The sequence below is a fragment of the Arvicola amphibius genome, chromosome 14, assembly GCF_903992535.2.
Source record: "Arvicola amphibius chromosome 14, mArvAmp1.2, whole genome shotgun sequence".
In the NCBI taxonomy this organism is placed as follows: Eukaryota; Metazoa; Chordata; class Mammalia; order Rodentia; family Cricetidae; genus Arvicola; species Arvicola amphibius.
The window spans coordinates 17,362,213-17,379,556 of record NC_052060.1 but is presented as its reverse complement, the minus strand read 5'-3'; the positions used below and the strand labels follow the sequence as shown (position 1 = coordinate 17,379,556).

General features: G+C 44.6%; 1 protein-coding gene across 1 annotated transcript; it reads right to left on the bottom strand.

Annotated features, from left to right (window-relative positions):
• Nucleotides 1-1,699: 1,699 nt before the first annotated feature.
• Nucleotides 1,700-16,684, bottom strand: Ovgp1 (oviductal glycoprotein 1). The gene is made up of 10 exons (XM_038311539.1): nt 14,628-16,684; nt 14,045-14,249; nt 13,349-13,405; nt 11,809-11,974; nt 11,237-11,361; nt 9,503-9,611; nt 9,237-9,422; nt 7,881-7,997; nt 3,951-4,086; nt 1,700-2,927 (listed from the first exon to the last, which is right to left on the bottom strand). The coding sequence occupies exons 1-10, from the start codon at nt 14,641-14,643 to the stop codon at nt 2,023-2,025; spliced, it is 2,022 nt and encodes a 673-aa protein (XP_038167467.1). The 5' UTR covers nt 14,644-16,684; the 3' UTR covers nt 1,700-2,022.
• Nucleotides 16,685-17,344: the final 660 nt, after the last annotated feature.

Sequence of the window (17,344 nt, the reverse complement as noted above, 5' to 3'; positions counted from 1 at the left end):
CCACAAAGGCTGCAGCGGCCAGGTCAGTCCATTTTATAAGTAAAAGCCAGGCCTTGCTTTTTCTCCACCTTCTAGGTCTCCTGCTGATAAAGGCAAACCCACCGACAGGTTTACCCCGCTGGCAGGCTTCATGCTGAGAGAGAGATCAACTCACAAGACAAGCTTCAGTGTAAACAAATTGAAGCTGCCATGCTGTTACTCAAATGTTTACTTTCATTTAAAAGAACTTGCTTTTCAATGACTGCTCTCAACAATCAAGCGCCTATGTCTCACAGTAAATGATTAGATGTTTCCAGAAGGAAAAAAAAAGTTTATGCAAGTTATAAAGGTCTAAGGAAATGATTTAAGGTATGTGAAAAACAATGAGACTTAAATAGAATACGATGCATGACTTCAAAAGGTCAGAGTCTTAACATTAATCATTGGGGTTCTGGTAAGTTATTAATGTAGGCTTGGTAAAAAAAAAAAAAAAAAAAAAAAAAAAAAAAAAAAAAAAAAAAAAAAAACCCTGGCTACTAAAGCTGTTTTTATCACAGACACAAAATTTATAAATTTCCCTTGGTATCATCAGAATATAGTCCATTTCCCACAAAGTGGTGCCCAACTAACTCATGGCACTTAGATCTAGAGACTTCAGAATGTCACTTACAATCATTTTAAACAAACTCCCATCTCCCACTTGCTGATAGCCTGCTTTGAATAAATTCCAACTTGCTTCTCAAGGGAAACTCTTCCCAGAATCTATGTTGTAGTGGGCACTAAGCCATACATAAGGAGAAAGCTCTGGCATGTTGTATTAAGACCATAGAGATGGGCAAGGGGATTGCTCCAGTGGTAAACAGGCTTAATACATAAGCCTGACAACCCAAGTTTGAGCGAAGAGCTTGCATGAAGAGCCTGCCTGTATGCATGCGGTCCATGTGTGCACCTGGTGTCCAGAAGCCAGAAGAGGGTTATTGGCTAACCTGGTGCTGGAATTAGAAACAGTTTTAAGTCTGGGTTCTGAGAACAAAATCCTATTCTCTGGAAGATAACCATTTCTCTTAATTGCTAACCCATCCTTCTAGCCCCTATAAAAATAGTTTTGTTTTCTCATCATCTTCTTGAGAAGCAAGTAAGTGAGGGTATTTTTATAAAATAAAATAAAATTTTCCAAACAGAAAATGTCCTTGGAAATCCACTTTCTTCCTCTCCCTCACAGCTCCCCTCGAGGATTGTGGGAAACCTTTCTAGAAGAGATAGATTTTGGCTCTGGTCCCCAGTGATGTATGTGGGTGCTCGTGTTAGAGAAGGAAACTCATAATCTACAAAGAGAAACATCTCTGTAGACTAGAGTCAAAGATGTTTCCAAAACCAGCAATGGAGGGAATTCACCTTGAAAGAAAGAAGCTGACAATTGGATTGTTGAGAACATTTTAAGAATCTCAGCGTGAGCTGCAGAAATCACTCAGAAGTTAAAAGTACTTGCTGCTCTTGTACAGCCCAAAAACTGGTTTGTAGCACCCATGCCAGACAATTTAGAACCACCTAGAACTCTGATTCCAAGAAGTCAATGCCCTCTTCTGGCCTCCACAGACACCTGAATGTGTGGAGCACACATGCATACAACATAAAGAAAAATAAAATAATTGCAGAGACCACAGGAGGATTCTCATGCTTCCAGTTTATTAGACAGAAAGGAAATTGCCCTATGGTGGCTTTGGTGCCAGCTTAGCCCCACAAAATGCTCATGGGTGGCAGCCTGAAGTGGCTTCAGTCATATCATATAGGAGAAAAAGCAAGGGTTTTCTCCTAGGATTTGCCACCAAGAGAGTTCATGGTTTTTGATCCATAACAGTGTGTCCTGAATTTTCTTTTTCTTAAGAGAGAGGAGATTTGTTAGAAGGGTTGTTGAGTTGACAAAGCAGAGTTCCCATCAGTAAGAGTGAAGCCATTTTCAAAAGAGAAAGGAGCATATCCTGGGGACAGGATGATGGAGCTGGAGGGCAGCATCCTGTTCTCCACTTCTACGTAAGGACCAGTTCACCCATCCTGGGAGTAAGTTTCCACCTCAGTAATCAAATTCCCCCACTCTAGAGCTGTATTCTGCCCATTAGGGGTAACTGACATCTCTCTAGGGGGAACAGTGACCCTTTCAAGGGCCACAGCCTTCTTCCTAGAAGTTTCCTCCTCAATGGGAGTCATAGTCTGAAGATAGGCAAGAGTTGTAACCATCTCTGCAGAGGTCACAGACTGATTACCCACTGTGGCCATGGTCTCTCCCCCAGGGGTCACAGACTGATTACCCACTGTGGCCGTGGTCTCTCCCCCAGGAGTCACAGACTGATTACCCACTGTGACTGTGGTCTCTCCCCCAGGGGTCACAGACTGATTGCCTACTGTGGCCATGGTCTCTCCCCCAGGGGTCACAGACTGATTGCCCACTATGACTGTGGTCTCTCCCCCAGGGGTCACAGAATGATTACCCGCCATGGCCGTGGTCTCTCCCCCAGGGGTCACAAACTGATTACCCACTGTGACCATGGTCTCTCCCCCAGGGGTCACAGACTGATTGCCCACTGTGACCGTGGTCTCTCCTTCTGGTATCTGTGTCTGGACTATCAAAGTCATCTCAGTGATGGTCTCAGACAGAAGGTCCAGTGAGGTTGTAGCATTTGCCCCAGGAGCCAGGGTGTCACTTTCTAGAGCTACAGTAAGTGTTGCAGGAGACATTGTTCTCCCAGGGGTCACGAATCCACCACTAGGGATTGTAGTCACATTTTCATACTTTCCATGGCCCTCGGCAGCCATAGCCTCTCCTCCTGGTGGCAGAATCTTCACAGCATCAGTGGTCAACTCCTCTGTCACAGGCAGACTCTCAGAGCCAGGTCCTGAAGAATTCACAGGCGATGTAAACCAAAATTGTGGCACAGGGGTTGAGTTGAACTCTGGAGAAAATTTATCAGAAAAAAAAAAATGGTAAGATTTCTACCTCTCCTTTCCTTTATCAACTCCCAACAACTCTAAAGCCACTCCAAAGCTGAAAAATCTGATCCAAAAATCCAGCGTTGAAGAATTTAAAGATTTACTTCCCAGGGGGAAAAGATAAAAATCCCACCACACTGAAGACCAAGTATTAGCACAGACCCAAACTGTGGGCCTTACGTGGATTTGTTGCATTTCTGGTGACTAATTCACGGAACCCTCACTTTAACCTCTCTGGGTACCTCTAGCCACACCCATTGTTCAAGGCCTAATTTGTTGTTAGAACACCTCAAAGAGAGGCCGTCCATAGCCACATTGGAGGAGGTATCAGAAACAAAGCTGAGGCCTGGAGACTCCAGACCACAGGTGGTAAACCTTAGATTAGAACCCGTGTAAGTGCTTGGCCCTGAATCTCTAAGGGAATCAGCTCTTATATTCGATGTCCCAACTGCCATGCCAGTGCAATGCTACTATCAAAAGGTGTGGGTTTGGCCGGGCGGTGGTGGCGCACGCCTTTAATCCCAGCACTTGGGAGGCAGAGGCAGGCGGATCTCTGTGAGTTCGAGACCAGCCTGGTCTACAAGAACTAGTTCCAGGATAGGCTCCAAAACCACAGAGAAACCCTGTCTCAAAAAACCAAAAAAAAAGGTGTGTGTGTGTGTGTGTGTGTGTGTGTGTGTGTGTGTGTGTACACCTTTTCTGGTCCCCTTGTTCAAGAAATGAGAAGAAAAAATAGAAATGAACGTTAACTAGGAAACAGTATGCTGTTCAACCATTATCTCATTTAGTTTGTCAAAATGTCCTGCGTCTGGGATTATCTCATTTTCAGATGAGGCAAAGAAAGATCAAAGAGGTCAAATTTGGTTGACATTAAAGTTTGCTGTCTTCCTTCAATGTCACGTCAAAGAAGTTACACCCAGCAGAATAGACCCACCAGTATCTGGTCTGCCACTTAGAACCCTGCCCTCCAGGTCCTAGTTACTTACCTGCCTGTACCAAGAGCTCATTCAATATATGGACAAGGGGGTAAGGGCCATTGCCACAGAAAGTGCCGCTGACGTCATCCATATCCAGTGTCCACACCATGGCACCCCCAAAATGCTCCTTTTTCACGAACATTGCCTGAAAAAGTAACAATCAGTTACTAACCACCCTCCAGTCTGGGTATGGGAAGAGAACAGAAGATGAGCAAACCTGCACGTTTATAAAAAAATAATAAAAATAAAATAATCACCCCTATTTCTCATTAGCTATGGAATCTTAAAATTTGTATATGACTCTTTTCTTCCTTAATCACCTCATTCAAGAAAAATAATATTTCCAATATTTCTAAGACCAAAAGAATGACTACATACAACATGAACGTGTTTTTGAAGATACTATATACTAAGTAAGATAATCAGATAAAAGAAAAATGACGGAATCTATATGACTTCACTTACTGTGCTAAGTATTTAAAACAGTCGAACCCACAGAGGCAGGAAATAGACTAGTCATTGCCAGGTGCTGTGGAGGGGGAGGAAGGGAGTTAATGTTTATGGGTTCAGAGTTTGAATTGGGGAAGATGGAGGAGCTGTAAAGACTCCTTTAAGTCTTTAAAGACTTAAAGAGAGTAAGAGAGTCAAAGGACATGTGAGCCATTTAATGGCACTGGTTTCAACATGGCTAGAATGAAGGGAAGGCATGCCGGTTCATGCTCGGAATCTCAGCACTCAGCAGTAGGAAAGCAGTTCAAAGCTAGTCGTGGTTACAAGCTACTGCGACCCTGTCTCAACACCCCCAGTCATTAAACAATAGGTAAAATGGTAAACCTTATGTTTTATGTAAGTAGGCATATTCTTTCACTTTAGCAGGCACATAGCTAACGTTTCCTGATGTTAGCTACTGTTTCCATATCCCTCGCCTGCTACCATCGTCACCATCAAACTGAACCACGAGATCATTTTATCTTTTAAAATCTTCCACGTAGTTAACGTTACAGTGCTGCTGAAAAGTAACCATGAAACAGATACCGTGCGCCCTTTATACAGATGAGAAGATTAAAAGGCTATCCTCCATGACTTTTAAAGTTTAGCTACAAGTAAATGGCAGGGTTTGCACTCAATTCCAGACCTGTTGTTATTTTGCTGGTGTTTTCTGGTAGAAACAAACAAACAATACACAAAGATTTTATCCTGTTTAAATATCTGTGTGACATTGCTGAGCCATTTTGCTCTTTTGTGGGATTTATTTTCCAGAAATGTAAAATACAAGAAAGGGGGTGAAGAGTAACTATTGGTCTGATGCTCCAAGGGTTCTAGAAGCATATCCTACCCATAAGCTATAACTATTCATAGTGAAACAAGAAGCCAGAACAGCATCTTGAATTGGCGCCCCACCCTAGTTCCCCTGCCTCTGTGGGTTTGTCCCTTTAAATGCTTGGCACAATAAGTGGAATCATACAGTTTTCTCTTGACTGATTATTCTACTTAGCATAATAGCTTCAAAAACTCATTCACATTGTAGTATATAGGCATTCCTTCAGGCCTAAAAATATTGGCAATATTATTTATTTTTCTTGAATAAGGTGGCCAAGGAAGCTAAGAGTCATATAAAATTTCTAAGAATCCGTAGCTAATGAGAAGTAGAGGCTAGAGTTCAATGCAGATTATAGTCATAAATTCTCTTCATTGCCTAGTGTAAGGAGCTGGAGAGATAGCTCAACTCTTAAAACCACTTACGGCTCTTACAGAGGACCCAGGTTTGCTTCCCAGCACATACACAGTGGTTCATAATCATCTGTAATTCCAATTTCAGGGAAAACAACACCCTCTCCTAACCGTCAAGAGCACTAACCATGGCAGTGGTATACACACACACACACACACACACACACACACACACACACACAAACACGTGCGCGCGCACAGGAAGAACATTCATACCCATAAAATAAACCAATCTGTACAACTTTAAGGCACTGTGACAAACTGATGCTCTCCTGGCTGTGCATGAGGTTTGGACCACAGAGCAGGCTGGACACTGTGAAATTTGGAGTTTAGACAGAAGGGCTAAACTGCCTGGCTTCCCTCTCCACTGGAATAAACAGTCCAGTCTGTTTCTGTGTTGACACTGGGGTGGTGATGAGGGGAGGGGAGGGGAGGGAATGGTCTTTGAGCACAGGCAAGTGGCTCTGGAAGAATGTGGAAAGATGGATATCCACTTTAGCATAATTCGCCAGCTTCCTTTGTTAACTCGCCTGCCGTAGGCAGGAGCTAAAATATTTAAAGTAGTTATGTCTCAATAATGACTTACAAGGTTTCTTTTGGCTCTGATACACTCACAAAATGTTTTAATCATCCCCTCACGAGGTTCATATCCTCTATGAGGCTCTAGCTCAGCAAGGCACAGTAATGCCCATCATTCAAGTCCACTCTCTGTTACTGGTCCCAGGGCCTCCTTGCAACACATGTAGGAGCAGATGAGATCGTCTACCTAATGTTCTGAGACTCATATATTTAAGCTCATCTGATTGGCTGTTTCTATTGAGTCTTCTTTTCTATGTCTTCCATTCCCAAATTAGAGTAAGGTCCTAGTAGCTGGAAGCCTTGCTTTCTACTTGAGTTGTGCATAGAAGAAATACACAATATCATTAATGTCGCACTATCTCTAGTGCTTTTTACCCCAAACTTCCCCCCAAAGAACAGCCAATACCTACCGCTCCCATCATGTACAACAGAACTATGAATTCTCTCTACTCCTAAGACCCAGTATCCAGCAGTTGCCAATGCTCACAATCCAACTCTCCTCCAAGGTCCAGACCCTCATTATCTTATTCCTAGATCTTTCCTTGTCTCTTAGAGTTTCCAAAACTACAAATATTTATAGCAAGGTCCCATGTGAAAACACTAAAAGTAGACTTTTTGAAATACCTACCGAATATAAGCTCAATGAAGAATTTCCATTCATTAAATCTTTCAGAATTATCAAAGGAAAGGAAGGTTTGAAAGCATCTGGACAATGAAGCTTCTTCTTGAATTCACAATAAAAACCTGACAGACTTGGAGCTGAGGAGATGGTTGGTTTAAAAAACAAACCTGCTGTGTGAGCTTGAGAACCTGAGTTCATTCCCCAGAACCCACATTTAAAAATGTGCGCTTGTATCCCAAAGACAGGGAGGTAGAGACAGGAAGATCGCTGGGGCTTGCTAACCAACCAGTCTAGTTGAATCTGTGAACTCCAATTCACAAAAAATAAGGTGAGTAGAAATTAAGAAAGATGCGTGAAGGTGGGCGGTGGTGGTGTATACCTTTAATCCCAGCACTCGGGAGGCAGAGGCAAGCAGATCCCTGTGAGTTCGAGGCCAGCCTGATCTACAAGAGCTAGTTCCAGGACAGGCCCCAAAGCTACAGAGAAAACCTGTTTCAAAAACCAAAAAAGAAAAAAAGAAAGACACCTGACATCTGTACCTCTCACCTCCACATATGTATACACACACACACACACACACACACACACACACACACCACCTGTCAGACTCGACTTAATTTATACCACTTACCCTGGGGAAAGGGATGGTCAATTAGGCTCCAAGTTTCCAAACTGAAAGTCATATACCAAGCCAAATATTCCCAGTGAAGGATTAAACTCTTACCAGTATTTTAGACTCTACATAGAAATACCCTGCCTCACCCAAATTCTACTTTAAACCTGTGAGAAGATGTCGCTCAAAATTCATCATTTCTTCCTGCCCCCTCCTCCCTCGGGAAGCCTTTCTTCCTTCCTGACGCCTATCAGTAACATTCACGGATGCTTGGTGTACTATAAACCCTGTCTGCACACATGTGCACACGCGCATACGCACACAGTATACAGGAGAGTCCCATCAAAGCGAATGAGAATCTGAATGCTGGAACAGGAAAGAACAAGTGTCTCACCTTGTAACTGAAGCTGATGGCGTCATCGTAGCCAACCCACTCCTGCCCCTGATAGGCATAGGGGACATATTGATAATCAATCCAGTGCTTTTCTGCGCTCTGGATAAAGGAACAAACCTGCCAGGAGGACACAGGTCAGATCCATGAAATGCCTTGAAGAGAAGCACCAGGAGACTCAGTTGCTTCTTGTCTCAGGAGAAAGGATCCAGAGGAAACCTTTCCCAGGGAGAGAGCGAGCAAACTGTTCACAGAGGACTTCCTCTACATACTGACTATGTCCCTTCTGTTACATGGTCCTTCCTCTAGTGTCCATGGTTTTAAAAAAAAGGTAGAAAAGTGACTGACATTCACCAGAAACAAAGTAAGTCAGGGTCTGGTAAATAACACCAGCGCCACAACACTAAGAGGAATAAACCTGACCAGTGACCAGGACTGCATCTCTTCTGCTGTCTTCAGAAACAAGTTTCCCTTGTGTTGTTTAGAGCTCAGAACCAGCTGCCCCATCTAGGTAGCTATCTTACTAGTACCTCTAACGGTCTTGAAGGCAGAGTAGACTAGGTTGTTAGAACCCACCACACTCTTGAGTGCCCATTGAAATCCCAGCATTGTGCTAGTAACCGAATGTTGCAGAGACATATAGGTGTTCAAGTTCTGCTGCAGAAGTTAACATCTAAGTCATTCTTTGTGAGGTTTTTTGTGGTTGTTGGTGGTGCTGGTGGTGGTGGTTAAGTTGTTTGGTGGTTTGCTTGTTCGGTTAGTTGTACTTTAAAGGTTTTGTGTGCTGGAGTTTCCATAATCTATCATGCCCTCAAAAAAAACATTTGTTCAACTGTGATACCGTGCACAGCCATGCTTCATGAGATCAGCAGGAAAATAGCCCCAGTGATCCAATGGGAGCAGAGCTTAGAGGCCCACGAAGCAGCTCCACTCCTCCCTAAAGGGAGAATAACTCTTCAACTGGCACCCTGCTGTCCTCTACTTACCCCCAAAATTCTTGTGTGCGTGCGTGCTTATGTGTGTGTGTATGTATGAGTGAGTGTGTGTGTGTGTGTGTGTGTGTGTGTTTAAAAGGCCTGCACTTTATTTAGGCCATAGACCAATTTACCTATGTAACATTTAAGATTTTCCTTTCCATCCATATTCTCCCTGACCTCTTACCTCTCACAAAGGACTCCACAACCCCAACTGAAAAAGATTTTTCAGTGAATTTCCCTTGCTGGAAAAAAAAAAAAAAAAAAACCTGTCTCTTTGCCCTGTCTCTAGCTCTCACACACCATTCATTGCTCTTGCACTAGCTCTTGCTCCAGCTTGAGGGAGGAGTCCCATCTCCTAGACCGAGGTCTCTAATCCCATCACCTCATAGTAAGCCAGGAAGCCAGCCTGCTTGGTGTACTTCCCAGGAGATGCCGGTCCCGTGGAGGCAGCCTGCAATCCATTCTTAGATGCATTGAGGAGGTGAAAGGTACGTCCATAGGCGGGGAAGCCCATGAGTAGTTTATCTGCGGGTGCCCCAAGATTTCTCCAGTAATTCATAGCATATGCCTGTAGGTGGGAAGAAGATAACCTCACCAACTGCCTGGGCTCAAGGATAAAAATCTAGATCACCTGAGGTCTTCCCTTACCGAAGATTTGGAGTCTTCAGGAAGAGAGAACAGAGGACTGTTGTGTCCTGTAAACTTTTCCCAGCTTCCGTGTAAGTCATAAGACAAGACGCTAATGAAATCCAGACGTCTGTAAGGAACAGAGGAGCAGATATGGACGTCAGGCTAACTAAACTATCCAGTGCAGATCATCACAGCACTATTCAAATAAATAGCTGTAAGTCGGCCATCAAAGCTTCTTGCTCTCGCGGACCTGCCCAGGGTCAGCAAGTCACCTTGGGATGTACTGAATTACTGGCTAGGGATAGCCAGCTGTACACCAAACTCTGTGCATCCTGAGAGGGTAGGTGGAGGTGGAAAAAGAGCTCCGACAAGGAAGTGAATACACGCAGGCCTGACAGGCAGAGGTTTGAATAAACTGTCAGGAATCGAACCACAGTGCCGTCCCATAAGAGGAAAACAGATGTATGCCAAAGAACCGCTGACGCCCACTTTGACCCAGAATGCTTTTATAATCATAATGGCCAAATGTTACCTGAGTATGTATCATGCCAGAACGTAAGGGCTTATGCTGGTTGTCTAATTTAATCTGGTGAATGTCATAAATAGACTCGCCCTCTCTGTCTGTCTGCTTGCCTGACTATCTGTGTATCTTTCATGGTAGTGTCTTTTATTGTTTTTTTTTTTGTTTTTTTGTTTTTTGGGGTTTTCTTTTTTTGGTTTTTCGAGACAGGTTTTCTCTGTAGTTTTTGGAGCCTATCCTGGCCTGGAACTAGCTCTTGTAGACCAGGCTGGCCTCAAACTCACAGAGATCCACCTGTCTCTGCCTCCAGAGTATTGGCATTAAAAGCATGTGTCACCACAGCCCAACTGGCAATGTCTTATTATATAACCCATGCTGATCTAGAACTGACTATGCAACCCACGCTAATCTCAAACTCGTGATCATCCTTCCTCTACTTCCCTGATGCTGTGATTATAGACGAGTATATAATATCACATCCAACCAACATTTTACAGTTTAAAGGTAAATCATTGGGAACTCATATTAACAAGTTTTTTTTGAAAGTCACCCAGATAGGTAAAGGCAGCACTCTCTCACTGTTACCTGGCAACACAATGAGCATTAATAAGCTTTCTCCCCTGTTGGGTCTCTCTTTTCCTCCCACGTGAAAACACCCTCCCTCCTGCGATTACACAGGGACAGCATGTCCTCTCTTTCTCCGCATGAACCTTGGTTTCTTTATCTTTAATACTTGATTGTGAGTCAAGAAAATGAGTTCAGAGCCAGCATGTCTAGAAAGATTTATAACCTACCTATTTTTTTCTGCTTTTTTAACTTTTGCAAAAAGATCTCCTCTGAAATGTGAGTCCGGCTGGGCATTCCTGTGTTGCTCTCCATGGCATTGCATGCTACTCACCTGCCCTCTGACACTGTCATCTATTGCATGTTATATGTCTATTCGTGTGCTCAGGGGAGGAAAAGGCCGGGCCCATGGCATTCTCCATCTATGTATTCCAGCAATGGGCCCTGAAGAAGACTCTACCTTTGGTAATCGTGTTATAAGTCAGCAGTACAAACCCCAGTTCTGAGGTTTTGGATAAAAGCCCCAGGGATGGGTGGCATACACTTCTATCCTCACCTCATTAGCCCCTCACTCCACTCCTCAGCTTACCCCAGAACCTCACCAACATGGGGACAGCAAACGGAGGCTCAGACAGTCCTCTAGCCACTTTGGAGCAACATCCACTCACCTTCCTAAAAAGCGCACATCATAAGACGTCTGAATGATGTATGGGACACCAGACACAGCAGCCGACAGCAGCAGCCTTGGGCGCTGGGTGAGCAGTGCCTCCTTCTCAAAGGCAAACTGGAGCTCCTGGGGGGGGGGAGAGAGAGAGAGAGAGAGAGAGAGAGAGAGAGAGAGAGAGAGAGAGAGAGAGAGAGAGAGAGGGAGAGAGAGAGAGAGGCAGGCCACATGCAGAAATTTTTTACACTCTTTAAGCCAGGCCTGGTTCAGAAAGAGAACACAGGCTATGTGAAGACAGACAGCATACCAGCATGGTACTTGAGTTAACACAGGGAAAGAGAGCAGGCTGGGAACAAGGCCAGGAAGCTCAAGTGTCCCTTAGAATACAGAGCTGGGGCAAGATCCAGAGGGAGACAGAAACAGCCACAGGGCAACCGCTCCACAACAGTGTGACCCAGTACGTCCAGGGAATTTCCGTAGAAGAATATTCTGTTCCTTTCCTCTGCCCCAAACTTGTGTTACCTGACACTCACTGACCCCAAATGAAAAGTAAAACCATTCTCTTATTGGCCTTACTTCAACCAAGAAGAGAAAATTCCACCGGTCATTCACGGGGCTGCCTCGGAGTCCAGGGTACAAGAAGAAGAGATCAAGCCCATCAAAGCCATGTGTTCTCAGGAAGGATATAACCGAATCAATAAACTCCTCACGGCTGGTAATTGTGGATAGCATAGAGGTGAACCTACAGGGAGACCAGGGTAAGGCAAAGAACACTGTCTTCAAAATCAGTGATCTCTGAGGCCCTAGAAAGGTCCCCATCTCATGGCTTAATTTGTCACAAGAAGCAAAGTGCTCTCAAGAAGAATTCCCACTCTCGGCCCTTTTATTCTTTGGCTTATTTGATTTTTTGTTTGTTTTCTTTTCCATATCAAAACACTCAAGAGTAATTCTTGCTTATCAGAGCTGAACTTGAAGCAAATCCAGATTAACCTTGTGAAAAGTGATTATAAAATCACTAGACCTAGAAATAAAAGGACCTGGACTCCATTGTCCTTCGGCCACCACTCAGCTGGGCCTTCTTGAGGGGCAAGGACACCTGGAAGAAGCCTTGCAAGTTCCTTAATACTTGTGACTCTTGCTTTCTTTTCCTAGTAATTTAAAATACAGCCATTTCACAAAACATCATTCATACATACATATATACATGTGTGCATACATGAACACATAAATACATGTGGCATCTCATTTGACTTTAGGCTCACACAGCAAGTCAAAGAAACAGAAATGAGGCTTGGGGTTGGACGGAGCTAGTTGTTAAACACCTCACACCCAGAATCCTCCATCCTACCTGGGGGTCCTAGACTATTAGGTCTCTCTCCAAGGCTGAAAGGCAGGCTCTGCTCCAGACCTTAGCTAGGAAGCAAGGAAACTTTCCTTCTGAGATTATGAAGGTAGTTTTCCCTATTGTATCTTGGATGGGGTCACTAACAAAAGTGGCCACTGCATGAAGAATGCTGAAGGATGAGTGTTGTGAGTCCCTGCAATTGCACCAGCACAACCTGGGTTGCTTCTTTATCACTAACACAGCCAGCTCCATGAACAGAGCGGGAAAGCCCAGGGCCTGTGAGGTTTGGGGGTTACTCTTCTTGTCCTGTATAAAACTTGCTTCAGAAATAAAAGCACTGCTTCCAACAAAAACAAAGATTTATTTGTGGGTGTCCCATTTTACCTGTCACTCATTTCTGGTCCTAAGTTTCACATCTGATGCCTATTTTCCTTGGTATATTTTCCTATGGATTTGTATCTCCAAGTGGTCTTGTGTTGTGTTTTGTTTTGTTTTGGGTATATTTTCAGATGGTACCAAGGGACAGCAGACCCAGGGTCTTGTCTTATCGTGGTCATGTTCTCTGCCACTGGGCCGCACTCTCAGTGTTAATGCACCATATTATCCGTATTGCCTGCCATGTTCCCCTGCCCCTCTTCTCATAGCCAAGCTTTCACACACACACACACACACACACACACACACACACACACACACACACACGGCATTATTCTCACTTCCAGCTCATCTTGCTCTACCTCCCAGAGAGAAGACAGTGGCAGAGCAGCTCACCGCGATGTGCCAAAGTTCCAGCCTCCGATGGACAGCAGTGTTTTCAGGGCCCGGTTCCTGGGATGTGGGGGAGAAAGTGGGTAAGTAGGTCCTCACTCTAGGGGCGGCAGCAGTCACTGCTCTTCTTTCTTCTGGGCATTGGGAAAACAATGGGAAATGGAGAAGGGGACATGAGAGGAATAGAAGAGGGCATGTGGAGGAGACCACAGAAGCAAAGGAAAGGGAGATGAATAATAATCACTCCAAAGACCCTTACAGCTCTGCGCACCAAGACTACAAAGCGCCCCAATCTCCCTCACTTCCCAATAACATTTTCAGAAAAGAGTCTAAAATCTCTTGTCACTCATTTTCCCATTCACTGAGCAATGACGATGTGCCTTTGACTGAAATGCAACAGAAACACATAGACAAGCACCCCACGCCTCTTTGAAGCACCTAACCCCTCAAAGGGGGAGCCAGAGTTTACCAGGAGAAAGGAGTGTGAAGCCATCCACGAATAGGCAACACGAACTACCAAGTCATCAAGGCAAGAAGCAGCTCAGGGGGCTGGTCAACGGAGAGCTCTTAGTGCTCAGATCCCCACTTAAGAGAAAGGTAGGATTAGAAAGACCAGGGAAGCTTAAGGTTAATAAGAGAAATGAGCTGAAATTTCCTCCAGCTCTAAAATCTGAGACCCCAGCAACATATTTAACGTACCTCTCCTTGAGTTTGTTGAACTCTGAGTAGAGAACGTTCTCATCCTGGAGATTATTGGCAACAATCTGATTGTTGCTCATGGAGGCAAAGGCAAATATCAGGTGTGTACAAAGAAAAGGGTCCAGATCACGGGGCAAGACGGAAGCAGGGCCTGGCCGACTGTGAGCCCAGTTGGTGAAATAACACACCAGCTTGTAGGCAGTACCTGGCAAGGACAGCAAGTATTAGCAGAGAGCACGGGGCAAGGAGGGAGCTCGGCTTCTGGAGGATAGAGAAAGCACAGCCAAAGAGACTAGGCCACTGTAACGGTCTCCATCCCTCCCACATACATCAACACCTCCTCCACACGCCTTTAAAACTCTTGTCTTCACTGCTGGGAAAAGAGAAAAGCCCTTATCAGTCTAGATTCGGGGACCTATTGAGCCATACAAACAGCAAGTGCCCGGCATCCTGTGCTGAATTGCATTGGATCAATAACCTCTGACCAAGGAGCCAAGATAGGCAGGGTCCAGGAGACACTGAAGGGAGATTTCCTAGGCAGAGAATCTCCTTGGCTATGGAGGAAAGAAGGTGGTTTCCTTACCATCATTGTGTTTCATCAGAAGAACCAGCCCTGCAGGAAATGAAGGAATTCATGTACACACGCCATGTGGCATGCCTCTGCACACCCTCCGACATGCAAGTGACCCCTCCAGCTCAGCACCACATACACGTGCAGATGCACCAATGGTGACACATATCAGTCACTGGTTTCCTCTCCTTCCAAGTTAACAGTGGAGCTAGTCTAAGCCCCTTTCCTAGTAGCTATCACATGTACCTGCACACGCTCTGCATAGGGTCGATGGCAGAAGTCCTGCTAAAGCGCTCAGCCAGCGGTTCTCAATTCTGGCTATAAATTCGAAAGTACTCATATCAAAGCCCTCTCCTCAGAAATTCTGAATAAACTGGTCCAAGATGAAGCCCAAGCAAGAAAACAACTTGGTTGGAGAACAGCTTCTCTGGCCCTTCCCCATTTAGTGCCTCTGATTCTTTGTTATGTTTATCTCATATTTGTTAATCCAGACTCTCTGAGTCCCAGACTGCTCTACTGCTCTACCAGAGAAATGACAAACTGGCATCTCCTGAACTTTGTGGCATTGCTAGGATCCACCACACTCACCAGCCAACAGCAGCAGCCTCCCCATCTCAACTGCCTGGCAGCTACGGGCATGGAGCTCAAGACCCTTTAATAGGAGCTGGCCTATGTGCAGCATGGGGAAAGCCCAGCTACTCATACGTGCCATGCCAGAAACGATGACTCAAGAGTCACAATGACCTCAGAAATACTTGTACTCCCTCTTCAGAATAGCCAAGTTCTCAGGGCCAACGAAGCCATATCTCTGGCCTGACAAGATCAGAGAGTCAGTGTTCACCACAGGCTATAACAAAGACAAGGGCAGTGATCCTGAGCCTTGTCTGGCAATTGGCCCCATTTCCTGGTATTCTGTTTCCCACAGCTGAGGTGGAGGAGAAACACTGCATGATGGGATATGTCCACAAAGATTATCAGGAAAGCAGTGTATCATGAAGCCTCAAAGCCTCAGTTTGGATTCAGACTTAAGGGCCAAGGTAGCAATCCCTGTTATACCATTTAGAAGCGTTATAGTTTTGGATGAATTACTGAGCCCCTGAAGTTTCCACATATAAAGAAAAACCTGTTTTCCCTGAAGTAAATAGCTCATTCTTACCTCCCAGGAATATATAGAGATGGAAGTGATAGTGTGAAAATTGTGGTTTGCATAAACTAAAAGCTTAGTTAACTACAGATGTTATTAGGAAGTTGGCCAAAAGAACAGGACACTCAAATTCATACTGACACTCGCCAGACAGCTCATGTCAACAGGTGGAGTAAACACACTAAAACAGTGTGTTCTCTGCATAATACAAGGAGTTCAGACCCAGTGTCTAATGTCCAGCCCGCCTGAAGAATTATCGCACTATCCTTCTCCTCTGACCTTTCATTGCTGGCTGACATGAAACCCTGTGGTCAGGAAGGGACAGCATGTGGTATGGTAGGGGACAGCACTCTTGAGCAGCAGCTCTTGGCTGTCCTCATAGGAAATGGGCCTGGAGTTGACAGACCCATTACTTTCTCAGGGGAAAACAAAAAGAACCCTGAAACTTTGTAAGAAAATATTTGGGCAAGCATATGAGGCAACCATGAGAATGGGACCTGAGCCTCAGGAATATGAATATGATTATGGACACCCAAGAGCCAATTTTAAAGAAATGCAACAATGCAAATGTTTTTTTTAAGTCTGTACACCAAATGTTGCTTTGATCCATCCAATTTCTTTCCCTTTTTCTGTTCCAGATGGTCTCAGACTGTGTTTCCTCTCTGAGACAGATGCTGCTGTGTATGCATAGGACATGCTAAGCCGTTCTCAATGCAATGGATTCAGAGAAATCGCAGTGCCCAGCGGTCAAGGCTGCTGAACATTTGTCCTTCATTTATGAGATGAAATAAACACGAAACTCTTAACTTTTAAACCAGGAGTGTGTGTTTGGAAAGCAACAATGATTGCAGTGAGAAAGCATGAACTCTATTATCAAACAAACTGCAGGGCCTCTTCCTTCCTGCACTGTATCGTCCCTGGGGTCCCTTGCATCACATAGCTTCCATTCCTTGGGCTGCTGTTAACCTAAATCAGAAGATCAGCTCTAATGTCCATGTTTTCGTTTCCCAGTCACTACTAGTGTGCTAAGGCACACAAATATTCTTGTTATTCGGTCGATAACTTTGCAACCTGATCTGTAAACTATTGGAACTACAGTTGGTTTCTGGGGCCTCAATCTTGTCAGGCTATCTTGCCCTGAAGCTCTAATGGTTCCCTTTTAAGACCTTAAGAAGTGTTGATCTCTACTTCTGGGCCTTCCTCCACTGTGGCTCCTGCCTTTCTGCAGGGCTGAAATGCCCCACTAGATTTGTGCCCTTCAAATCACACTGCCGCCGGGACTAGCTGTCAGTGTAATGTGCTTGCCCACAGGTTGTACCTGATCTCTCCACATCCACATGAGGAGCTATGATGCTGAGACAGTTAAGACAGAACAATGGTTGCCAGCAATGACCTCTACCTAATTCAGGAGTGACCATGCCAAAAACCTGTATACATAGTGGTTGATAATCATATTAAAAAAGAATTAAATTATCAGTGTGCTGTACCAATCTGTTTGTTCACAATTTTATTCTGTCAATTCTTCCTTTAAAACCAAACCAGCCAATGCTCATGTGAAACACCCACGGGCATTTAGAATATATTC